We start from the raw sequence: 26,582 nt of genomic DNA, 5'->3' as shown, positions 1-26,582 counted from the left end.
ATTTGACATCACAGGGAAGAAGTTGGAATTAATCTGAGTAGGTCATGTAGCCCATCACCTTGACCCAAGCAGAACTGCTTATAACGATGTATTCTCTGATAGATGTATGTTGTCTGTTCTTAACGCTGTCTAATGAAGGTGACTTTATTCTCTACTTAGGCAGACTACAACAGTTTTTAATTTTCACTGCCATTAGAAAGTAGTCTGATGTTATACTGGTATACTGAAGTTGTATCTTGCAGTCTGAGCTCATTACTTCTCACCAACATAGCTGGGACATGAAGTGCAGATTGATTGCTCCCTTTTACTTCCTAGCAGTCTTTTACATACTTGAAGACCGATAACCTATCTTACTTAGTCTTCTTTAAGGGACTGAGTTTGTTCAGCCTTTTTTCATTCTCTGATGAAAAAAACCCCCTCTTCTCATCTGTTCTCCTTTAAAATCTTTCCAGTTTCCACATCTTTTCCCGAGTGGAAATTCAAAGGTGACCAACGCACTCCAGCGCATGAAAGTAAATTCCTAGTACCAGACAGCACCTGGGGTTGGCATCACATTTGTATCTCCCTGTAAATCCCAATTCTTCTCCCTCTTCGCAGTGATGCTACAGGGTGAATCCCAGCTGTTCCCACAGGGCTCAAACACGGTCAGGACTGTCAGTTCCGTAACCAGCGATGGCTGTCCCCGCTACAAAAGGGGATATATTCCCTCCAGCCAGTCAGCATTCATTTCGTGGTGGGGGTTTACTGGGGGGGAGCGGCTCACTGGGAGCCTGGAGCCTCTCTTCTAGCAACATATGGTGTGGGAAGAACAGCCAGGTTACACAGGCAGAGGCACTTGGCTCAGCAGCCCTCCACTCACCAGGGCCTTGTGTCCCTGTCAACAGTCATGGTAAAATCTGTAACTCCTGTAGGATGATCTGTCACCTCACCAACCTATTTCTTAAGTAACCCACCTATGTTATTGCCATTAATTAGCATTTCATCAGTAACTTAGGCAATCCTCACCTGTAACGAACACGCACCTGTGTTCCCTCATGTTTAAGAGATTAAAGGGGTGATAACTATCGCACAAGATGTGAGAAATCTCCAATAAAGCCTTTTTTCCTCTCATGTGTCGTCACGTAAGTCCTGAACTGCTGAGGCAGGCAGCTCTTCTGGCAGGCTGCACGGCTGCTTATGGAAGCAGGCCTCGGCTTCGAAGCTCTGGCCATAGGCGCGCCCTCCCCCACTGCCGTCTGAGGAAAGGAAAGCCGAGCGGGGTCGGGTCACCGCACGGGGTGTGTGTGTGTGTGGGGGGGGGGGGGGGGGGGGGAGTGTACCGTGTCAGCTCCCGCGGCGGCGGGAACCCCCCTCCTCACGGGGCCGCGCGCACCACGGCTCCCCCGGGGCGGGGCGGGGCGGGAGGCGCGCGGGCGGCGGTGCATGCCGGGACGGCCCATATGAGGGGAGCGCCGGGAGGCGTCTTCCGCCCGCCCGACCTCTCACCCGGTGGCGATCGGCGGCACAACACGGAAGTGCGATGGCGGCCGCGGCGGAGGAGGCAGCGGAAAGCGGCGGCGGCGGCTCCCCGTCCTCCGCCCGGCGGCGGCTGCGCATCATCTCCGGCCACCTGCGGGGCTCGCCGCGGGCTCCGGAGCGGGAAGCGCTCTCCCTGAGCCCCTGCAAGGCGCAGGGGGGCTCCGCCGGGCCGGCCTCCGGCTCTATCCCGAAGAAGCGGTGGGTGCGGGCGGGGGTCCCCGCGGGGCAGCGGGCCCCGGGCCGCGCCGGGGGGGGGTCCGCGCCGGGCTGGGCGGGCTCCCGGGGAGGCCGGCTGCCGGTGCGGGTGACGGCTAGGGCTAGGGCAGCCGGCGCTGCGGAGAGCGGTCTCGCTCCCGGCCGGGGACGGGCGTGGGCTGACGGGGCCCGGGGGAGGCCCCGCGTGGGCTGTGCGGGGAGCTGCGGGGTCAGCTGGGCTGGGAGATGTCGGGAAGGCAGCGGCGGGGAGGAGGAGGATGGGGCTAAGCCCAAACGCGGGGAAAGCGCTGAAGCGATTCACCGCTGCGGGGACTGGATGAAACTGAAAGAAGGTGGTCTTCAGCCTCTCGCTTGTTTTTGTAGTGGGTGGGGTTGTATTAAAATGGAAAGTCATTCATAGTCGCCTTAATAATTGGAGAAGAGGTTCAATGTTTGTAAGATACTTTGTGGTTGTTATAACGAAGAATGCAGCACGTGTGAAAAGCAAAGTTTGTGTATGGGCTTTCAGTCCTCCTCTGTTCACAGATATGTGAAACCTTCACCTTATGCGCAAATGCTGCCAAAAACGTACTCGTACATTAGGCTCTAACTCAAGTTTCTTAGAAATTAATAGATTTAAGTATATTGTTTCTTACCATATTTAGTAGTAAGGAATCTCAGGTCACATCAGACCAAGGGAAGACAAATAGTGAAATTGTCTAGTTCAAGATTGTTTCACTGGGTCTTGGATTTATTTTTCTAGCAGATTCTTTCAAATGCTACAATTATAATACCATGATACAGTTTCATGTAATTTATCACCATGAGGCCTATCTTTCTGTCGGGACAGACTTGTATTTGTTTTGTGATTTCCCCCTTCTCAGATGTGGATTTTCTATATGTGTGTTGGCTTGCTAGTCTGTAAGAGCATTTTAAGGTTTAGGTTATAGCCAACCTATTGCTCTCCATTGAGCTGTGTACAGGGACCAGTATGGTAGTGTATGGAGGCAGTAAAGAGGCAGATAGGGCAAGTAGTGGATAAGAGAGTTGTTGCTTCCTTTGAGGAAAATCCATTCATCCCATGGTTTGCGCTCAACTTTTTTTCAAGAAGAGAGCAGGGGACAGTCTGAATTATTCTAACATGCCATTTGTGGCCCAGGGCCACAAGCTGAGCTTGCCTGGTTTGGGAGGACTGGGATGTCATGGGCATGCAGTCAAATGTTAACAACCTTGAAAGCCTTTAGCTCTCACTGAGAGGGATTTGATGCTCTTGCAGGAGGTGTGTCAAACAGTGCTGCTCACTGGAAGAAATGGGTCATTCCAGAATTGTTGCCTTCTGTATTGAGTTTTTCTTTGGTTTGAGTTTAGGAAGAAATCACTGTTTCAGAAAAAATACCAGTTTAGCTAGTTTTCAGGGATATAGTTTAAATGGATTATTGCATAATTTCTACAGTCAGTTATTGCATCCTTGAAGACCGGGAGAAACAGGCTTTTGTGAAGAGGTGTGTGACCTGAAGGATAGCTTCTCTCTCCATGGAAACACGGGCATAGTGAACTTAACACCTGTACTTCTACAAGTTACCGACATTGCTCTCCCATATTAGGATTTGCTATAGGATCATAATGGATTGCTATTTTTACTCTAAATAACTTGTTCTGGATTAAGAATAAAAATTATGTTGTTTCAAGGAGCTTATGATCCTTGGTGCAACTGCTGGATACTTTGCTGTGGGAGTGTAAGGGAGCTGCTGGAAAGCTTGGTCTGCACCATAGGTACAACTGTCTTGATATACTTCGAGCCCAGCCTCTTTGTATGTGTAGGAACAAAAAAAACTTAAAGGGAGCTGTATTTCTGTCTTAAGGTTCCCTCTGAACACTTGAGAAGTGGTTGAAACATGTTTGAGATGTTGCAGGTGACAATTTTGATACTTAAATATATCTTGGATATGAGGATCTAGGTAGAGTTTGTGTTTGGGGATAATTCCCAGGTTTTGAAGTGAGTGATGGGGGAATACAGACAATTTTGTTGCCTATACTGATTTGGAGGTGGCAAGTGATGAACATCTGGAGTCCTGTTCTAGTGACTTCCAGCTAATCTGGAGCTGGTTGATCTATTTGTGAGGCCTAAAAGGTTGACTGAAAAATCTGGTAAAAATAACTGACCTATAGATGGGTACTGTGATACTGCATGGCTTTTAGCAACAACATTAGGACAATCCAAACCCAGATGCTTTTTTTCTTGCAGTCTTCTGTATGATGATTCAGCTTTTCTGCCACTTTTGAACTACTGCTTTAAGTTTTCCTAGCAAAGCTGCAGCCAAAAGTACCCTAAGCAAAATTTTTGTTCGTTGTGCTTGTTGCATCTTTCCTGTAGTGTTTGAAATGGTGTCATAGCTACAGACACTATTGTACTGGATTTAGGTGCACTCTCCTCATCTTGCATTTCTTCTGCAAAGTAGAAGGCTTCCTATGACATCCCCCCCACCCCCCGCCCTGTTGTAGTACTTTAGGTGTATGTCTCTGATCACAGGAAACTTTTTCTGGCTGCTTATCCAATAGTCACTAGACAGTGATGTGCACAAACATGGCTTTCTTGTTGATAGTTCAAAGACCAAACTGTTAAGGATCTTATCCAGATATTGTTCACCACCAGTAGAGGGGAGGAAGGAGAGTATGTGGAATTGACTGAGAGTCTGTGGGTGCTCATCTAACTGTTCCTGTTTCCAAATAAAAATGCTTGTGAAGGCTAAACAATATGTTTGCAAATTGATGTGTTTAAAGATTGTAATACGCTTCCTACTTCTTAAAATGATGATTATTGAGATGGGAAAGGTCCTCTAAAAAGACAAGCAACCCTATATTCATCTGAGTATCCTCTTGAGGGAAATCTTAAGTACTAGAAGAGTGGAGAGAGGTTATTTCTTGGTGGCATTCCTGGCTTGAGTTTTGTATTTTAATTCAGTGTTGCAGTAGAAGATGGGGATCATAGTTAGACAGTGTTAGACAATGTGTGTTGAAGCGTTAACAGGATGATAAGCATGCTGAAAAGCTTACTAAAAAAATTGAGTTGGAAAAGAACTCTTCCTTGAAATTACTTTTCTGAGCTTTTATGTTATGCTGTTGACTTCTGTTGACTTGTTACTAATAAGCTTGCTTTGCTGGTGAGACATGAATTAAAAACTTACATACCGTTATTTTGAAGATGAAGATGATGAAGTGTTCAACCTGTACTGCTTTGAAAACAGTAAGGTGCTACAACTCCCTAGAACACAGTTGTACCAGAGTAACTGTTATGTATACTAGAAAATGAGTGCCTCAGAGGTGGAGCATGCACTGATGTTAATCTTGCCATAAAAGCTTGTATTATAAGTTATTCAAATAAAACTTTAAACAATTTGGCCCTTGTTAAAAGGGAGTATTAATTGATTATAACTAAATGTTGACTCAGTAGCTCATAGGCTTAAAATTTTTCTGTCTTGGAGCAAGAGAAAGCAGGGCAGGATTTCCTGATTTTCCTATCTCTTTGTGGAGAAGCTTCTTTCCTGTGGGATGAAGAGAGGCTTGTGGATCTCTCTTAATTATTATGGGCATACCGTTATCCAGGGTAAACTAAGGGATGAGTGTATAGCCAGCCACTTGCTCTGTATCAAGTTCACACCCGGGCTGCTCAGGGTAATGTGTCAATATTGCCATACCTTCATACAGACTCTTGCAATTCTTGCTGTAGTTGCTGGTAATGATTATGACTTCAAGCAGCAACATGAATTAACTCCTAAAGAGTTGATGCTACTTGAATTTAACAAGTAACATCAAAGAGGCTTCACATCTTACCACCAATATTCAGAGCAATCTTTATTTTATTACAAACACTTTACTCTTTAGACAACAGTGTTTAAGCAACACTTGACAATAAACTGAATCCTGGTATAGCTGATTTCTGAGCTTAAGGTGGTGGAAACTTAGGTCAAGGAGGAAAGGGCTGGTGCCACTAGAGAGTCTTAACAAATCAGAAGAGTAGGAGCCTGTTGCATTGAGGAAGGTGTGGCAGTTCACAGGAGGCTCTGTGATTGCATCAGAGCAGTTAATAGCTAGTGAAAGTTAATGCTTGAAGTAGAGTAATGGTTAAAGAAGGAAGATTCTAATATGGAAACATTAGCCTAAAAAAAAAAGTGTCATAATCTGAAGGCAAATGTGACTTCATATTCAAGTTGCTTCAACAGGAATTCCTGTCTGTCTTCTAGCTCCAAGCTGTTGAATGTCAGGCAGATGAAATGTAAGAAATCTGTAAGAATTTAAGTAATATAATAAGTATTATCAGATCATTTGATACCAAGTAAACCAAACTGGATATATTCATTGGTTAAATTTTATTAGAAAAAATGAAGATACAAGATAGAAGTGTAAAGTATGTTTAATATGTAAAGTACAATATGGATTGTTATGTGAAAGCAAATAGCAGTTTACAGCAAAAACTGAAAGAATTTTGTAGATAGACTTCTTGATATCTACTGAGATCTGAACTGTGATGTACAGGAAAATGAATGTGTGTATATATAGCTATTTATTCAAACTTGGTTTGTTTTTTTAAAACTGAATAGAATGATCTGTTAGTGCAATAGACTAGAGTAATTACTTGAACTTCCTAGAAGCTACTTTGAGCTGGGGTGAAGTAAGGACATCTGTAGCGTAACAGGTTGCAGCCAACTAGACTTTCCTGAAATGTTACTATACCTCTTAAGAGAGAACAAGTCATGTGAAGTATTAAAAAATCAGTTGTAGGCTGAATGTGATGGACAAGCATAATGCCTCTGTAGTGTTGTTATATCCAAAATTGGGCTATTGTGTGCAAGTCTTCAGTGTTGATAGTATAGGCCAAAAGGTTTTCTTCAGCACTTATGCTCTGTAGCAAATACATCAGATGCTAAAAATTCTCTATGCAGTACGTAAAACAGTGTTGTTCAGGAACTGAGCTTATTTTGCTAGAGCAAATAAATAGCAGACAATTGAGTGCTTCATTAACTCATTTTTTTAAGATAGTGAAGCAGCTTTCCTGGTTTTGCAAGCTTTCAAAAAATACTTCTCAAAAGACTGATCTCTAGTGTTTGAAAAATCTTTAAGTGCTTGTTCATTTACTGCCTGGAAGTAGCTATGTGCATGCAGTTTTTGTAGTAGAGCAGTCTCTTTGAAGATAAAAATGAAACCAGTGTCAACTAAAGTAGTAGGTGGAATAGAGGTAGCTTCTAGTAAAGTATTCTGTTGCATAAGAATAATCATTTGGCTAAGTGTATACTGAGAAGCTTAGTTATTATGTCTTGGCTTTCCTGGATCTTTAATTCACCTTAACTGACTTACTTAAGCTTTCTATGAAAGAACAGTAGAGAAACACTGATTTCCTTATTCCTTGGGGCTTTTTTTATTACAATGTGGTGAAATGAAGAGTAATGAAATAGTTGAGGATAGGAACATGTGTAAGGAGAGTTAACATTTGTTTTATCAGAACAGTTTTTTTAAAAAAAAAAAAGCACACTGCTTTTGAGTACCTAAATCCTTGAAGTCTTATGCCTAAAATCTTGTGTCTGCATTTGTTGCTTACTGTAGATGTAAACTGTAATTATGAACCCAGGTTTGTGTTGCCATATCTGATATTCAGTCAACAGAATAGCAACTGAATCAGGTGTGTGCGCAGCTGCAGGGGTTTAGCTGAAACCTGAATGTAAAGTTAGAGAACAGATGTTATTTGACTTCGGACTTGAGAGTGATTACATTTGGTTTGCTGCAGGGAAGATCCTCTGAGAGGGAAGAAATGTAAGAATGAAACACAGCAGATAGTCCCTGCCTGCAGCATGGCTTTCTTCTCCAGATAAATGATGCTTTCACAAAGCAGTTCTTGAAGGGATTCCTTGGGCTGCATTCCTAATTTCCAGGCACCTCATACTGATTACCTACTGGCTTTAAAAACACTCTGGAGTGTCTTGCTTACTTGGTTGAGAAGTGTGACTATATAACCCAAATGGAGAGACTGCTCTAGAGGAGAAGGAGAGTGACCTTTTGGTGTCACCTGTGGAAAAGGTTCTGAATTTCCAGCTGGTGGTCTGAGTTGGTAACCAAAAGTCCAGCTGAGGTAGGCTTTGAGGAGTTACTGTTTGGGTAATGTTGTCTTGTTGTAGCTTCTTAGCACCATAGTACTGCCTCAGTCTTACTGCACCCATGCACTGAGTTTTGCAAGAACTACTATACAACCTGCAAGACTTTTTTTGCATTGTTACGTTAGGCAAATACTGGTGCTTTAGCCCATGTGGTAGCCCTAAAACTACCACTTTAAACCCGTTTCCAAGAATGTGCTGGTTTTTGGATCATGAACAGGAGTGTCTGTGAGTGTTTTATGTATATGTTGTTTTAAAGCTGAGCATCAGCTGGTGATTGGATTGAAAATGCTGGTGGTTATTGTAAGGAAATTGATGTGAGCATCTTGGCTTTGTTCCACCTGAGTCACATTGATTCAGCTGGGTTGAACTGCACTTTCATCTTCTCTGAAGAAAATACATGAAACTGTCACTTGTCCTTTGAGTAAATTAGCCTGTTTGTCTCACTTTTGTTTATAAAGTACCAGATCTTCAGATTATTTTGGAGAAGGGGGGAGTTTTGTTGATATTTATGTGCTTAGATGGTATGTCTGTGTAATGAGGCAGTTCCATTCTATGTTAAATCACATGATGCTAAAGTTTGAAGTTCATTCATTACTTTATCTTGGTTCTGATATTTCATTGAACTTAATCTCATAACTTTATCATAGGTGAAAAAACTTTGTGTTTTACTTCTGGTGTTATAATATCAATGTGTTTTAGACCTTGGAAAATAAAATGCTCTGTAACTGTTGGTGATGCTTTTATTTTGCAGTATAAAACTGTCCTGGTTTGAGCTGGGATAGAGTTAATTGTCTTCCTAGTAGCTGGTATAGTGCTATGTTTTTGAGTTAGGTATGAGAAGAATGTTGATAACACACTGATGTTTTCAGTTGTTGCTAAGTAGTGTTTAGACTAAGTCAGGGATTTTTCAGCTTCTGATGCCCAGCCAGCAAGAAGGCTGGAAGGGCACAAGAAGTTGGGAGGGGATGCAGCCAGGGCAGCTGACCCAAAGTGGCCAAAGGTCACATGGTATTGAATACACATCACATCTAGTATATAAACTGGGGGGAGTAGGGGTGGGGGGGGGGTCGCTGCTCAGGGACTAACTGGGCATTGATCGGTGGGTGGTAAGCAAATGCACTGTGCATCACTTGTACATTCCAATCCTTTTATTATTACTGTTGTCATTTTATTAGTGTTATCATTATCATTATTAGTTTCTTCTTTTCTGTTCTATTAAACTGCTCTTATCTCAACCCACAAGTTTTACTACTTTTCCTGATTTTTCTCCCCCATCTGACTGGGTGGCGGGGGGAAGTGAGTGAGTGGCTGCATGGTGCTTAGTTGCTGGCTGGGGTTAAACCATGACAAAAACTCTTCTCAGCTGGCAGTTGTAAGTATTGTGTATGCAGATGTTTGATACGTACTTGTGATGTGAATCTGAAGCTACTGAAAAATGGTATCCATGGTTTCATTACCATGTGGGTTGAACTTTGGATGCTGAGCTTGGAAACTTGTGGTAGATCCTGTGCTTGTTCTTCAGTTTCCTAGGGAGACAACTTTTTCAGCCAGTCACTGTACCTCTCACTAAAACACAAGATTTGGAGAGTGCTGGGAGGTACAGTTTTGCTGAAATAGTGTAGGTCTGGAGGCCTCTGTCTGCCCAGCTGAGTGACTGGATGCCTCAGGAGCACTAGTTCAGCTGGTGGGTCGGGAGCCACCCTCCTGTGCCCTGGGACTGGGCATGCTGCCACCTCAGGAGCTTCTGCCCAGTTTGTAGGCACCTTAATGGTCATTTGGGGGCTTAATGTAGTGCTGTGACCTCAACAGCATCCTGCCCACTGTCTCCTTGATTATTCCATAGCCAGTTTTCCAGAAAAATGCAGACAACACTTGACTCATTTTGCTGTAAAAATCCTTATTGCATTGAGTCAAACTAATATTTCGCTGTTGGGCATTGTAATGAAAGTGAAATATTTAAATTCACTTAACCTAGTCACACTGTTTTCCTATTGTCACTGTTTCCATGGTAACTTGTTTTTTTTCAGGTTTTTTCCCTTCAGGCAATATAATTTTGTGTGTGTATATAAAAATATATATTAAAAATTAAGCAAGCTTTGCTTTATAGTACTTCATATGTTTCAGTAGTGAATTTCTGGCTTTTAAGTTAGAAGGCAAGAAAGAACTGGTCATTTCCTACTGTTTCTGGCTAAAATATTCCATATTTCTGTCAAAGATGAAAGTAGAGTTAGTGAGCTTGCTATTTTGTTGAAGCCAATGTACAGAATAGGAAAGGTGTTGTCTTTAAATGAGACAGTTCAGGTACAGTACAGAGCTGAGTAACACTGAGTTTAAAGCAAGAATAATACCAAATGTTGATGAGTCTGTCTATGTATGTTTTTGGAAAGTGGGTCAGGAAGAAAAATAGAAGGGTGTGTAAATTATGTCATTACACATAGTCAACTGATATGTTCATGCTACACATGTTATAAGCCAAACTGAGCATCTTTTCTTTTTTCAGGCTGGGAAATGAAACTTTCTAACATGTTTTGAGGTATTCAGATATCATTCAGAGTATTTAGATATTATACAGAGTATTCAGGTTATTTTTGTTGTTGTTTTACCATTTAGCAATCAAATTCTTGAATTTTTGAAGAATGAGGCTAGAAACTATTACTACAAGGGAAACTGTTTCGGATGGTACAAAATACTGAAGTGTTAAAGGATACATAATTTTTAAAAGTCTAGGTAGGTGTAATGGTGGTACATACTAGTTACAGATTGATGTGTACTTTGAGTCCCTTGGTCTCAGAGCCAGGATTGGATAAGTTGACTACTCATACACGGAGGGAGCTTTTAATGTGTGCTTAGGTCTGCAGATGCTCAGCAATTCTTTCTGCCCTTTATATTCTTCTGGAATGAGTTTAACACTGAGATTTTGGGAATGAAAACCTACATTTCCTGAGAAGGCTGCATCGGTTGCTCAGTCACAGCTTGGATCATTCTTGAGAGGCAAGGTAAACATGATGCTAATCTGGCAGGCAGCTCTAATTGCTACACCGGGGCATTACAGAGGGCAGTGGGAGCGCTGCACTGGAGCTGGGGTGTGAAAAGCTTTTTCTAAGGAATGGTGACTGTATAAATAATGCTGCAAAAGGGCAGTATGAAAATGAAGAAGAGGGAGGAATGCTGTTACAACACTTACTATTAGAAAAATACTTTCTTCCTTGTTTGCCTTCTGTTTCTTATTATGCTGTCAAATTATGGTTTTAATTTCCAAATGTAAGCTGGAAAGACAAGGAAATGCAGAGCAGGTGTGTGTGTGTGTTATAGTGTATTTCCCTTACTTGAGGGATCTGGGGTAGTGAGGCAGACCTGGGGAAGAAAAGCATACTGGCCTGGCCTCTGTCTTGCAGACCTGCTTGTGCCTCTTCTGAATAATATGTAATAATATGTCAACTAATATGTAACACTCTTTGAAAAAGTTCTGCTACAGTCTTTGAATTGTATCAGTATGACACTGACATTGCCTCAGTAGTCAAGGAGGCTTGCAGATCTCATCTGATGCCTCCCTCTTTCCTTGGTGCTGAAGGCAATTCCTTTGAGTCTTGAGGTTCACCAGCTCTTGTTCATGAAGAGCATACGTTTCAAATGGTATGTGAGAAGATCTTCCTTGGTGGTCTTGGTCTTCCTGCAGGTCATGTCAGTTACAAATCAGAGCTGACTAATCATTCCTTCTTTTAAAATCTGGTCGGTCTTTTTAGGCTTCTCTTTTAGGGAGCTGCATGCAGTGTTTCCTTTAACTTGTTCATAGTGTGTAGGCATGAAGTGCTAGGAGTGACAGTAAGTAAATCAAACAGCAGTTCTTAAACTGGTAGTACTCTGGTATGGTGGAACAAAAGAAAGGTTAAATGTAAGGTGACTAGTCTCAAAAACAGCCCTTCCTGTCTCCAGGCAGAAACCTCAGACTTGCTCAGTATAGCTTTGAATATAAAAATTAAATGCTTAACTTCTGTGGCATTTACCTGTCAAGATATAATACTGCCTATTATGCGGGGCAGGGGGGAAATCTGACTTTGTGTTATGAGGTAGCTGAGATGTTTCAGAACCAGCTGTTCTACAAACATGCAAACTGTTATATTAGATTTTAATTTAATTATTCTCATCACACCAATAACAGCTATGTTCTCTGGCAGAGTAAACTTTATTCAGGAGTAATTCAACCTGAAAATAAACTCTTAAGTAAAAACTCTTAACCTCTGTTCTGTATTTTTAAAGCCTGATGAAAGCATCAGGTAGTTTAACACCAACCTAGGAAAGTAGGCTTTTTCTAAAGGCAAACAACTGGGAATGCAGTCAGCTTAGCAAAAACACGTTGTATCTGGGTCTTTGTTCAGTGCCTTAATAGTACCTTCTCTGGATTTTGTGGGACATATCTATATGTGCTGACATCAGGACTAATGATAGTTTCAAAGCTGTGCTTTATCAGCTTATCTCATGTCACCAGTTCCTTTAGGGCCTGTTCTTTTGTGTCTTGGTTGGTCTGATTGTCTCCAGCTTTGCAGCTAGTTTCTCTAGCCTGTTTCATGCATCATACTTGGCACACTTATTGTGGCACTGCCTTGCAAGAGGACTTACCTCCTAAGTTAGGGGTGAAGCTGCTCGAGCCTTCCTCAAATTTTGCTTATTAATATCAAGTCTGTTCTGACTTTACAGGGTTTGACAGAGATCAGGTGTACAGAAATACTACATTTAGTCAGCAGAGGGAGAAATCTTGCTTTGAGGAGGACTGCAATGATGGGGATTTGAGGGGAACACTTAATTTAAAAAAAATGCCACTTGAGTTGGCCAATTTTTTGTCAGCTTGTTCTCAACTGGGAACAGCTCAACTGTGTATGACATAGTGTCTTTGTGGAATTTCATATAAATATACACAATATTTATAAATATACATATATAGAATATAGGAATATGTGTAAAAATAGGCAAGACTGCATAACATGCATTAAGAACACTTTTTCATAATCTGTCATGTCAGTACAATAGCACAAGGCATTCCTGTGCTATTGAACATGAGTGGATCCTTGCCCTTTTCTGAGTGAACACTACATGTGTAAAGATCAATTCTATTGACAGAAGAAGCAGCCAGAGGGGCTTCTGTATCTGCACAGCTGTCTGCTCAAGTAGTTTAATTTTGGCTGAAATTTTAGAATCAATTCCTCTATGTGGAAGAACAACATAGATGGGCTATTTCACAAAACTTATCAGTTACTGAGTACTGAAACTGCTCTATAAAGTTTGCTTAAAGTGCTAGATTTGTCAAAGGCTTGTTGAAATGTCTGATTCAAACAATTGTAATGAAGTACATATCTATGGCCTTTTTTAATTGATTAATTAAAACCTTTTGTACAGGCAGTTTGAAGAAAACAAATTTTGATTAAGCCAAGTCTATTTAATTACAACACTGACAGTATGTCAGTAGCCTATGTTAATATTATCTTTCTAATGAAGGCCTTTGGTAATCAGTCATCACCCAGTTATCTTGTACGTAACGCTGGAGTTACAAGTGACTTCGGCAGTACTTTCTCTGAATTGTGGGGTCTTTCTGAAATGGTCACCCTGATCACCTTACTCTTACATTATACAGTCCGAGAGTAAGAGCTACATTCACTGTATATAGTGGAGTGAGGTAAATCACCTGTTTTCAGACTTAAGATGCCTTTTTATTAACTAAAATTCAGGTTTTAGGTTAGTACTTCATTTCTAATGTAAATAAATGGCAAACTTTTAAAGCAAAGTTACTTTAATGTGTAATTACTCTGTGTATCTCTAAGTTTTAAATATGCTTACATTGATGTACTTCGGATGATTTTATCATAATTAAGAGCTCCTCTGTTTTGGTATGGTTGTGCTTAAGGTATTTCAATATTGTGGTTGTATTTTGGCAGTTGTGGCTTTGGGTTTTTTATATTCCCTTATGGTGGTGGCACATTCGGGTTGTATTTGGGATGTTATTCCTGCAGTTCTTGGCGTTTGGTTTTTTTTTGACTTTCCAAAATATATTTTCAATCCAAATGTGTCCAAGTGCCTCATCAAGTGAATGTTATTAAGAATGCAGTGGGATTACAGTAATGTCAAAAGAACTAAAATTTAAAATTTTCTTGACAGAATAATAATGCTAAAACTTTTTATTCTGAAAATATTCAGCTATTACCTATTTGTGTTAGTATTTACGTACAGATTTAAAACCAAGCATCTTTCAAACATTACTCTTCTCAATTTGAGAATATCACCACACAGTGTGCATTGACTTAAACTGGTGGTTATTTTTATAAAGCATTTTGTCTTTCAAGTCTTAGGATGCAATCTGGAGGAGTAGTGGTTGTGGCTGCAGAATTACTTTTAGCTCTATTAAGCTATGTACTTTTGGTATGTACTTGTTTTCTTGAATTGCTATCTGATAAGACTTTTTTCCAAAGCCATATAACTGCAAATCATTTTGGGCTTACAATATGCTAACATTCTCACTTCAATTTTTTTATCCCTTTAAGGCAAGAACTTCTGAAGTGGAATGGATGGGGATATAATGACTCCAAATTCATCTTCAATAAGAAGGGTCAAGCAGAATTCACAGGAAAAAGGTAAGTTGAAAATTTATATAACTGAAGTAACTTATTTAGTAATTTTTTTGAGAAGAGTTTAAAAACTGCACTGTTCAGTTAATCCAAAGGAGGCAAAAAACTTCCTTTATCTCATAGGTTATTAGTTGTTCTGCAATTACAAAGTTTATTGAATTCTATACACAGTAGTCTAACGTGTAGTAAAATACTGTGTGGCTTATTGGAAGGTTTATTAAAAGTATTAGACAAATTAATAGGAGTCTTCCCTGTAACTTGATATATTCTGTGTATGAAAATTACCTTGGAGGATGGAATCAGATTGAGAATCTGCACCGTGTTCTAAAGCTTTAGATAACGTGCAGTTTTGAGAATCTCTTGAGCATCAACAAGTTGCTTTATTAAACTTCTAATTTGTGTTTTAGGTTTCTTAAGCATTGTGCATGAAGCTACTTTATCCTCTGAGCTTAAGAATAAAATCTGCTCTTCAGTTGTATGTTCTGTAGTGGCAACACTTCTGATTTATTACCTGCTAGCACTTTGTATAGCAAGCTTGTTTTTCTGAGAAATTTTTTTTTTTTTTTGAGGAAATGATATTAAGTCTAGTTGGGGATCTTTTAATGTTCTTCCAGTGGGATTTAAGCCTGTCACTTGACATCGTACTGTTTTTTTCTGCTTCAGTGGAAAGTAGTCTTGCAGTCTCTTCCCTGGTTTAAAAAGTATACTTTTTGTAAGAGTAAAGAAAAATAATGGAGACGAGAAATAAGTTTGAAATAAGTACTGTCTTTCAGAAAAATTCCTTCCTGGTCTTTGAGTTTGTGTAAACTAGCACTAGCTAATATGAGTCAAGGCTGCAAAATCCTAACTGGGATGTTGAGCGCTTCAGTCCTTTAATTTCTTAATTTTCAGGCCCAGATTAAAATGCAAAGCCTTGTCTTAAGCACTTGAGTTTACTGTATAATATTTACGGAGATCTTGGTGATCTCTTTCCTTTTGCCAGGATTCTGATTCTTGTTGCTTTGTCATTCATTCTTTCATCTGATATTTTTAGTTATGGTGGGTTGACCCTGGCTGGATGCCAGGTGCCCACCAAAGCCATTCTATCCCTCCCCCTTCCTCAGCTGGACAGGGGAGAGAAAATATAACAAAGGGCTTGTGGGTCGAGATAAGGACAGGAGAGATCACTCACCAATTACTGTCATGGGCAAAATGGACTCAACTTGGGGAAAACTAGCTCAATTTATTACCAATCAACCAGAGGAGGGTAATGAGAAATAAAACCAAATCTCAGAACACCTTCCCTCCACCCCTCCCTTCTTCCCGGGCAAAACTTCACTCCTGGATTCTCTACCTAACCCCCCCAGTGGTGCAGGGGGATGGGGAATGGGGTTTATGGTCAGTTCATCACATGTTCTCTGCCGCTTCATCCTCCTCAGGGGCAGGACTCCTCACACTCTTCCCCTGCTCCAGTGTGAGGTCCCTCCCACAGGAGACAGTCCTCCATCAACTTCTCCAACGTGGGTCCTTCCCATAAGCTGCAGTTCTTCATGAACTGCTCCAGCATGGGTCCCTTCCACGGCATGCAGTCCTTCAGGAGCACACTGCTCCAGCGTGGGTCCCCCACGGGGTCACAAGTCCTGACAGAAAACTTGTTCTGTGGGCTCTTCTCTCCACAGATCCGCAGGTCCTGCCAGGAACCTGCTCCAGCATGGGCTTCTCATGGGGTCACAGCCTCCTTCGGGCACCCACCTGCTTTGGTGTGGGGTCCTCCACGGGCTGCAGGTGGATATCTGCTCCACAGTGGACCTCCATGGACTGCAGGGGGACAGCCTGCCTCACCATGGTCTTCACCAGGGGCTGCAGGGGAATCTCTGCTCTGGTGCCTGCAGCACCTCCTCCTCCTCCTTCTTCGCTGACCTTGGTGTCTGCAGGGTTGTTTCTCTTCCATGTTCTCACTCCTCTCTCCGGCTGCTGTTTCTGTCTGTCCCAGCAACTTTTTTCTTTCTTAAATATGTTATCACAGAGGCACTACCACTATCGCTGATTGGCTTGGCCTTGGCTGGCGGCAGGTCCATCTTAGAGCCGGCTGGTATTGGCTCTATCAGATATAGGGGAAGCTTCTAGCAGCTTCTTACAGAAGCCACCCCTGTAGCGCCCCCCGCCTCGCCACACATACACTAAAACCTTGCCACGCAAAGCCAATACATTAGTTTGTCTGGGGTAGGTTATGCTACCATAGAAAATCTATGCAGTGTGCTTTGGAGGAAAAAAGGTAAAGGGCTGGACTTGGATTTTTTTCAGGACGAGCATTGAGGCCGTTATTTGAGTACCAGTCACTGTTCTGGAATGGGGGGAGAATGGTGTCTCTTTTTCCCCCATCTGCATTCTCTTGAATTGATAGATAGTATTAGAAATGCCTTGTTGGGCCACACCAGTGTAGTTTCTCTGGAATAGTTTGTCACAGTGGCAAAAGAGAGTGTTTTGAAGTGAAAATAGGAGAATAGGCATCTGCAGAGATGTAGATGCCTCGTCCTTTTAGTATCCACTTACAGATCTGTTGTCCATAAATTTGTCTAATAGCTTTTAAGTCTGCTGATACTGTCTGCCTCTGCAGCATCCCATGGCAGCAAGTTCCACGTTGCTGTTGTGTAATGTACTAGCGTTTTAAACCAAGTACTCCTTACTGTGTTGCAGGATTAGAATGATAGTACTTCAGCCTATCTACTGCTTTATTGATCATATAAGACTCAATCTTATCCTCTCTTCCACTTTTTCTCCATGCTGAGGAGTTCTGGGCACTTTAGCCTCTGCTTGTAAGGCCCTTTGTTCTTCACAGTTGCTGTGCTCTGAACCCTCTCTAGCTTCACTACATCTTTTTGGAGATACAGGGACAAAACCTGTGTGCAGCACTCAAGGTGTAGATACACCAGGGTTCTACAGAGCAGCAAAAAGAGATGAACTGTCTTCTTTCTTATACCTGCCTGGTTGATACATAGCACTGTTGGCTGCTGTTGTATGTTGTCAGTGAAGATGACATGATTTTTCCTATACTGACTACCAGTCTGATTCTGCAAAATATGCAAGTAATGCTTTTTTTCTTTTGCTGTTACCTACATCTTATCTTCCATCTTCATTTGACTGCTTAGATTTTTTTAAGGTCCTGATTCCTATTAGTGTAGTATCTGTCTCCCCGAAAGAGCTTAACATTATTCACCTGGTTGGAGAGTCCACTGATGAGTCCAGATCACTGATGAAGACATGTAAAACTGGTCCCAGTACCAGTGTGTGGCAAGCTGCTCTCCTGAGTCTGTCTTGGACAGTGATCAATAAACCCTGCCCTTTGCTGCTTATCTTAACTGTATCTTATCCTTCAGCCTGTAGAAGAACCTTTCCTTCAGTATTGTAGCAACGTATTTTCTTAAATAGCTTTTGGGGTGAACACCTGTGGAAGTATAAAGGAGTGTGGAATTTTACGTTCATTGTATCCCCTTTATTCACTTTCTGGTTTTACACCCTGATAGAACTCCAAGGGTTAGTGAAACAGAATTTCCCTTTATGAAAGCCTTGTGGACTTCCCGACAAACAATGCTTCTCCATGTGTCAAATGGTCTTTTATTATAGACTCTACCATCTCACCAGGGATAGATGATACTTGCTAGTCTGAGCAACTAAACCTGTTTTTTTGGGGGGTGGGGGGCCGAGGTCTTTTGGGGGGCTTCTTGCACCATAAACATACCTACAAAGCTTGCTTCCTGAGCTATCATGTGTTGCATTCTGTGCAGTAAACTCACTAACTCCCTGTATGCTGTGACTTCTGTCTGTGTCTTGACTTAGAAGTTGTTGGTTTTCTGACAGCTTTAGTTTGTCCTTTGAATAAGTGATTAATATTACACTTGCGAGCTAGCTGTTAAGTAATAGGTTGGCAATACCAAAAAGTATGTCCGGAGAAGAAAACACACCAAGCTGACTTGAGTCTCTCTGTACCTTTGTTGCAAATTCCTGATGCAAATGCATTAAACTTTCATTGCTTATTGCACTTTCCTTTTCATAGAATTCACTTACCTTTCATATGGGTATGATGAAACAACAGCTGTCACAGGAGGAATGACTGCATGCTGTCTTCCAAGCTGAAGAGTCTGGCTTGAGTTGAGAGATGGTTGTAGCCTTTTATCTCCAGGAATAGAGTAGGGTTTTTCTGCAATAGGAGATCTGGGAGGTAGCTGAGATGAGGAAACAAAAGGAATTAATCATTTTGTGTAATAGGTGACTTAGTTGTAGAGTTGGTTGCAACAGCTGTGAAGGACAGGGTCATAACTGGATTAACAGTGATTGAATAATCTTGGAAGGAAGGCCCATTAGGCCTAATGCAGTGAGCCAGGTGCAAACTATAGTAAGGATTCTCAGCTGCTGAAAGCTCTTAATACCAAAGAAAGGTCCTTTTTCTCTTCTCTTCAGAGAATGCTTGTGCATACATAAACAGGCACAAGGTTTGTATATGTATACAATTAATGGCAGTAGTTTCTGCCTGTTTAAGTGTGTCCCCAGCCTTATTTGTTTTCACATGTGATACACATGGTCATAAACTCCTCTCTCCCTTTTCTGTAAGTCTTCATTTGTCACATGGCAAAGCTCTTGTCAAAGACCTTGCGACAAATACTTTCACATTGCTTGATGGATTCTGAAGCATTCTGATGATGAGGGAGGAACCTTTAACACTTTTTCTTGAAAACATGTAAGGTGTACTGAGCTGGGTTTGTGTGTCAGACTGCTGTTTACATTGCAGTATGTCCATACACACATGTCCTCTACCTGTAACTGGCATGTAAACTGTGACACTGCTTTCTATGCTACTAAAAGGGAGAGACCTTTCTTAAAAGTAAAGATGGGGGGTGGGATGTCTGAAAAGCCTTATGCAACAATTCCCAAAGATCATGAAGAAAAGTAATACCTAAGATGTTGACAATTGATTTGATTTTGTGTGAAGTACAGAACAGTTAAATACAATGAAATGTGCAGTTGCATGAAAACTAAATGTGCAGAAGCTTTGCAGGCTTGTAGGTAAAGAATTTGATTTAAAACTTTTGTTTGTGCATACGTAGAGTTGAAAGAAGTTTATCTGACATACATTCATTTTAATTTAAAATGACCCTATGTAATATTGACTTTTCAGGTACAGATTAGGTGGTATGGTATTACCAACTTTTAAGGAATGGATAGAAAAAACCTTTGGAGCAAGTCTGGAGCACAAAACTACCTCTAGAGTAAGTAAATAGCTGAACCAGTTCATTTGAACATTAGTCTTGGTGATAATCAAGACCACACTGTTAAAGATAATTCAGCTGTTGTCCTGAAGGTCATGTTGCACATAATTGATTTAAATATAGTATATTAATACCTCAGAGTTTTTGGAAAAAGTGTTTGATGCAGAACTACTACATGAAACCTTCAGTGACTTAGCATGACTTGTGGTTCCAGGTTAACTGGTAGTACTTTTATTGGAATGAAAGTTTCCAACACAGGGAGTTTTCATCCTTGTTTGTAGGTTGCTTTTCAAGATTGTAGAAACTGTTAGCCTAGAGGGAATTGTTTATGCAACTTCAATGTTGCTCATGATAACAAAGATGCAGTGAAGTTAAATTGTGTTGTGTTTTCAGTGTATTTTTAATGATATCAAAATTCTTATTTGACAGTAATTTTTTTTTTTACATGGGTGCTGAAAACTGGCTACCAGAATACTCAAGATTGAGCTCAAGATTTTTACAGAGAAACAACACATTTGGAATGTTATGGGTTTTGTGAAGCATCCATATCCTGCTTTTCAAAAAGAGTAACTCGTATTATGAGTCAGGACACCTGACTCCCTTCTAAGAAGAATTTCTTTGAGGCTGCAGGTTCCTGGCTAGATAGCTACTTAAGCACTGTTGGAAGCAGGCTGTGTTTATACAGTGACTGTAGCAACCCTGCCTTGGTAACAGTTTTACCCATTTCTTAAGTGACTTCAGGATTGCATCTTCTCTGAAGCAGGTAACTGCATAGGGCCTGAAAACTTGAATGTTTCTTCAGTCTTCTGTTAATCAAGACATCCTTTCATCTACTATGACTTGCAGGATCTCCATCTGCCAATACATTTTGAAAAAATTCATCTTGAGTGTTTTCCTTGACCAGGGTTGGACTTCACTGGCAGCTGCTTTAACTTGCTGTGACCAGAGGTCCTGAGAGCTGTTGTTCCCTTTCTACATGTAGAGGAAATATAGAACAAAGTAGAGTTGGAGGATAAGGGCAGGTTATTGAATAGTATCTTCATTCCACAGTACGTCTTGCAAACCAGCTCTTCAGGATATCTGCCAGCAATGTTGAATGCTTTCCCGTTACGTTGTGCCCCTCTGGTTCTGATGTTCTCATTGTGATCTGAAACAGGCTGACTAGCTTGACATAGAATAGGACTCTTTGGAGTCTCCAGTATATATCTGGACTTCTCTTTGATATTCTCAACTGCTACTGCAGGTACCCCATTTTCACGTCTCTCTCACAGTTCCTAGTTTATATTTCAGGTTGTCATGCTATACTGGTTTTTCACTTTCTACTGTTATCAGAGCGTGAAGAAACTTGAGTATAAAAGCAGCAGTAGGAGAGGGATCTCTTGGTACATCTGTCTGTCTCATGTCTTCCTGCCTCTATTGTGTAAGACTGGAGGCTTCCCTGTTGCCTGCAACGTTTCTGTTAAAATTAACAACAGTAAATGTACCTGCTTCTGTGATGCTCAAGACCTGGTGACTTTTTTTCCTTCTTCAGACTAGACTTACCACATGCAGCAGTTTAGATCTAGTTCACAGAAGCTTCCTGTCTACCCTTTCAGTGCACAAATCTTAAAATATTCCAGTCCCATAAGAATAAATAAACTTATATTTTTGTTTGGCATTGTGTGTAAGATTTTTATAGATGAATATTAACTTTTCAATCTTGAAGATGAAAACTAAAGGATTAAAATACTTGTGGAAGAGATAAAAATCAAGATACTTAAAACAATCTGCAAGGAATTGTTACAGCTTTACGTAGATTGTGTCCCTCTTACGGAGAACAAAGATCTTCAAGCACTTGGTGTTCAACTTGAAATGATATGAAATAGTTCTGTCTGTGGAAATCCATGAAGGAAACCGAAGTTTAAAATAGAAAATGTAAGCACAGGTAGCAAGGATTTTCTTTTAAGTGGTTTAAAGATCTTTATTTGGTACCTATTTGTTTGTTTCTCATGTTTCCCAAGTTTCTGTCAGAGCTCTGATCTTTGGGTAAGCAAACAGCACTGTGTAAATGTGCATTAATAGCAGAATAGTAAGAGCTAAGAGCAGCAATCAAAGACCTGACTTCCTCTGTGCTTATTGTGACTGGCCCCTAAAATCATGATCTCTTGGTACTGGTGTGCGTCTCAGTTGAACAACACTTAATCTCAACTTCTGGTGACAAGTGAGTATGTTGGAGGGAAAAGCCTTTTTCTCAGATGTCTGATACCTTATTTCAAGAAGCATAATATTATCCTTGAAGCAGAATATTATCCTTAAAGCAAGTCAGAACAGCTCTTCCAGAACTCAAATCATTGTTAAAACTATATTTTCATTAGGTCATGTGCCCCATATGAAAACTCTAAAACAAACATTTGGCTATCCTTGTGAACCTCTAAATGTTGTTAGCTATCAGTCGTGAACGTATCTCATGCCGATATTGCTTTCTGAATTATCCCTGTAAGTACTCTTAATTTCTACATAACCTTATGTAGTTTCTTGTATGGTGGACACTGGTAGGCAAGTTCCATCACCATGGATCTTCTAACTACCTGAAAACTTTACTGTTGAAATTTAAGTCTTCCCTTCTTCAGCTCTCATGACTTTGAGAGTCAGCCCATTCAGAATAGGCTGCTGCTGTGGTGGCAGATGGGAGACTATTAATCCCTATTTTCCTTGCTGTTAGCTTGGTAATTGGTGCTATCCTCTAAGCTTTTATCTTAAGACACATATTGGCAAAAAGCATCAGCTGTTCTGGAGGTTATGTAGAGCAAAGATAGGCAAAACTCCGTTCCAGGAAAGAAAACTTAGATGGGTGAGTATACTTTATTGTAGAAGGCTGAAACTTCAGAAGGTGAAGGAAAAGTTAATTCAGTTTTGCTGTTTTCTCTTGGTACTTGTCAAGAAGCATAGGCTAAGCTCATCAAAGAAATGTCTCTGATTATGTGGAACACTTAGTACAAAATACTTTTTGGTGATAGGGCTATATGCAAGCTCGCTCTGTCCATCATTAGGCAGCCCACAGTCTTTCCTGATAGCTTTATAAAAAAAAATTGCAAGCATGTTCTTGTTTGAGTTGAAGGTGATGTCGGTTAATTTGCCAGCAAGCTTTTCATGACCGAAGTTTGAAAGCACTGCACTATGTTTTAACTATTATTTTGTGCAACTCCTAATTTTTAAGAATATTTAAAGTAAGTAAAAAATTTTCAGTTCTCCTGCTCTCAAACTTGAGGGACTTTAACTAGAAAAAAGATTCTTGAACAACATTTTCTTTCAAAGTAGGAGTTGAAGTTAGTTTTTAGTCATAAGACAAGCTTTATATCTAATTAAAGAACTCCTTAATTAGAGGCCATTTGTAATAGAAGACATTCCTTTAAAGAGATTGCCTATAGAAAAATATAAATGAATTTATTGGCTCCATTTTTAAGGAGGGAAAAAGCATGGTTTTTTGAAACCTTCAAAGCACTTAAAGGTGTTAGACTTATTGTCTACAAAGATCTTTATTTTTGGGGGGACTGGATCCTGTAAAGAATCCTCATTCTCTAAGTAGGTTTAAAAAGTTGACACAAGCTATGTTTTTATGGGTCTGATATCTAAAGTGGACTTTAGAAAAGAGAATTAAATGGCTAGGTCTGCACTTTGAGAAACCGTAAGAATACTATAGAAGACATCTGTCCTGAGGACCTGGAAGAATGGGTTGTTAGAAAACCTTAAGCAGGGGGTCTCCCTCTGGACTTATGGAACCTTGATTCAAGGCCTGTTGGTAAGCGAAAACGTCCAGTGTAGCTTCTTTTGAAAGAAAAACTTTTTTCAAAGGTGTTGATGAGGACTTCTAGCTAGAGGCTTTCCAGAAACACCTGTATGTTTGTGACTGAACATGGATTTTCTAAAGTATTTCTGATGTGTGAGGTCTACTTAAATCATGCTAGTTATGTTATATCAGTCAAACGTACTTTTGCCTTGCTTTGGACTTCTGATTAGGCTTTGGTCTGAGATGGATTTAACTTCCAGTACATGACAGCAAGAGGTGAAGTGGGTTGGTAGAAACAGAATTGTAAGTAGAAGAATTTGCAGAGTGGGTAGTGGCTTTAGTATGTATTTCTCTATTGGAGGAGGAATTTATAGTCAAAAAGAAATTTTGGCCTTCAATCTCTACCCCTTTATCAACAGGAGAGTCTCTAGTTCTGTTCAGGCAGCTGTTTTTCTTGGATCTTGGCAAGTTTTTAAAAAGGTATTTTGTTCAGTATGTATTCATAAGCTGGTGCATTTCTCCAAATTTATCAGAAGGAAAAACCGATAAGAGTGTGCTACTGAAATAAAACTTCCTGTGTGCATCTAGTCAGCTGAGTACCGGGTAGGACAAGTGGGATCAGTGATTGAAGATGAGGAAGAGGATTTCTGTGTTTCTGATCTTGAATAGTTGTGTTTGGGTTATCAGTTAGGTTAACCTGTTTTTATTATTTCTGTTGTACAGAAATGCTGTAAGAGTGAACATACCTTTAATGAACTTATCTTCTTGTATTGTAGGCATCCTTAAATGTTAATGATGTACCTCCATCCATTGTAAATGAAGAATTTCTTCAGGATCTTAGAGCCACTAAAATATCATATTCGCAGGATGCAGAAGATAGGGTATTCAGAGCTCATGGTAAGAGAGCTTCATTTATGTAACTGTGCTGCTTTTGATGCTTCCTTGTTTGAACTTGTTAACTTATTGTTTGTGTTTCAGGTCACTGCCTACATGAGATATTTGTACTCAGGGAAGGAATGTTTAAGCGAATTCCTGATATAGTTGTATGGCCTGGTAAGCTTTAATTGTCTTATTCTCCCTTCTGTCTGGGAGGCCATTGTTTACTAAACTCCTGTGCTTTCTAGTCTTGGGGAAGATGTCTCTTGGTTCACTGACTTCACTTGTCTTTACAGAAACTGAAGGAATTTTCTCATGAATGGTAATGGTGATTGTTTAACATCTGGATTGCAGGTTATGCCTGTGAAATCCCATCATTTTGTGGGAAAGCCAAATTTATTATTAAATATAGCTGAAGTTTCTGTTGACAGCTCAATTCATGACTTAAGTAACCACAGTGTAATTTGAACTTGTATGTTCACCAAGAATAGTTGTCTAAATGGCAGTGTAAATCTTGTTTTTTAAAGGAGTACATGATGGTAAAAGGGTAGTGAAATACTTGTATTAAAGAACTGTTTTATGACATGCTGTACTTAGGAGTTACAGGTGTTACACTTTTTTATCAGAACAATTTACAAAGGATCATTGACTTGAAGAGCAGTGCAATCTGAGTTCAGGCTAGGTCCACTTTAAATAGAGTGATAACTAATGCTGTTGTAGATAATATGTAGCAGAAAATATGCTTGCTTCTATCTTGTAGAAAGATACAAATACTTAAACTGATACAACTATTTGCACACTTGTGTGATTTTTTTTTTTTTTTTTTCTACTTGAGTCGTCTTTCTCTGGTCACTAGGAACTACTTTCCATGTGCGGTTCTTCAGTAGGTAACCAAAAATCATTTGATCCAAGTGCCTGTCAATTTCTGTTCAGCTGTATGAATCCAACTCTTTCCTTATCTCTTATAACTCTCTCTGCTTTTGATAGCTGCACTGCGTTAGAAACCCCAAAATTTCTGATAAGAACTTAGTCTTAGCTCAGTTTTCCTTCCTTTACTTAGGGGAGAAAGATCACATATGGGAAGCATAAAAAGAGGCACTATAAGATGCATCTCATTACTTGAGGACAGGTACTGACATGACAGCTCTGGTGACTACGAAAAGCACTTGCCACAGCTTTATTTTGTGCAGCTCCAAAAGCAACTGAAATAAAATGATTGACTACCTTTGTTTAAAGCTGCTCTGTATGGCAAGAGCAAAGTAGCCAGAGTTTGTAAGCCAGTTTATTCAGTCCTGCTCATTCTCTGCTGTTTGCACAAACTCATGTTTGTACTGTATTTGATCTTTTTTTTGATCCTTTTCCTTGCCTGTGCACAAACATTTCTGCTTCCCTCTTTGACCAGATACAGAATGCATTCTAACAAAGTAAACTTCACCAGCAACTCTACTTTTGAAACAATGTCAGTCAGGAAGAAAAAGATGTGTTGTTCAGCAATCAGGATAGACTTATTTCTCACTGAAATTGGGCAGCTTATTTTCAATAAAAGTCTTAAACTTGATTTGTTCTCCAAGATACCTGGATTAATTAACTGTTTGGTAGCCCGTCTTGCCCTGAAAATTTGCAGGAGGCCTCAATCCAGGAGTAGAGCAGGAGACTAAGGCTGTAGTTAGTTCTTCAAATGTAGAATTGTTTCAGGTCTAAACTTTACTCTGGAACTCTGATACTTTTGAGCACAGCTTTTATTTAGTGCCTAACCTTTTGAAATGTCTTCCTTGCTGGTGTCAGAAAAGGAGCTGCTGCTTATTCAGGCTGCAATATTTAGTACTAAGCACAAATCCTGTTTTTTAACTGTTTGGACTTTTTCTAGTTTGCCATGAAGACGTAGTTAAAATTGTGGAATTAGCCTGCAAGCACAATCTCTGCATAATACCATTTGGTGGTAAGTGTTATGAAATCTCAAAACTGTTTAACATTACTTGTGAAAATGTATTCTACTTGAATTAAATTTAAATATGTGATCTCAGTAATATATTGTACCAATAATTCAATAGTTAGATTTTTTTAGTAGTATTTTAAGTGTGGTCTTAATTTTTTTTTTTTATAATCCTGCAGTATTAAAAGCCGCTATATTAAATTTAGTGCAAGTCATTAAAAGTATGTCAACACCTTGAATATTGAATGTGCAAGAGGAGTGATTACATGAAGCTGAAATCTATCTCTGCCT

The 26,582-nt window shown here is 40.2% G+C and overlaps 1 protein-coding gene across 14 annotated transcripts in view; it reads left to right on the top strand.

The window, feature by feature from the left end:
- The window catches only part of AGPS (alkylglycerone phosphate synthase), a 90,476-nt gene that overhangs the window by 26,649 nt on the left and 37,245 nt on the right, over window positions 1-26,582 (top strand). For 12 of the 14 annotated variants that reach the window (XM_041124048.1, XM_041124045.1, XM_041124047.1 and 9 more), the window contains 5 exons: window positions 14,390-14,479; window positions 19,626-19,716; window positions 24,259-24,379; window positions 24,461-24,535; window positions 26,226-26,297. In XM_041124048.1, coding sequence (XP_040979982.1) covers window positions 14,390-14,479; window positions 19,626-19,716; window positions 24,259-24,379; window positions 24,461-24,535; window positions 26,226-26,297 — 449 coding nt within the window. Of the gene's footprint in view, window positions 1-1,483; window positions 1,717-14,389; window positions 14,480-19,625; window positions 19,717-24,258; window positions 24,380-24,460; window positions 24,536-26,225; window positions 26,298-26,582 lie in introns of those variants that run through there. The other 2 variants (XM_030016633.1, XM_030016634.1) reach the window with 2 other exon arrangements.

This window comes from Aquila chrysaetos, chromosome 6 (assembly GCF_900496995.4).
Source record: "Aquila chrysaetos chrysaetos chromosome 6, bAquChr1.4, whole genome shotgun sequence".
NCBI lineage: Eukaryota > Metazoa > Chordata > Aves > Accipitriformes > Accipitridae > Aquila > Aquila chrysaetos.
This window is presented reverse-complemented; position numbering and strand designations above follow the sequence as displayed.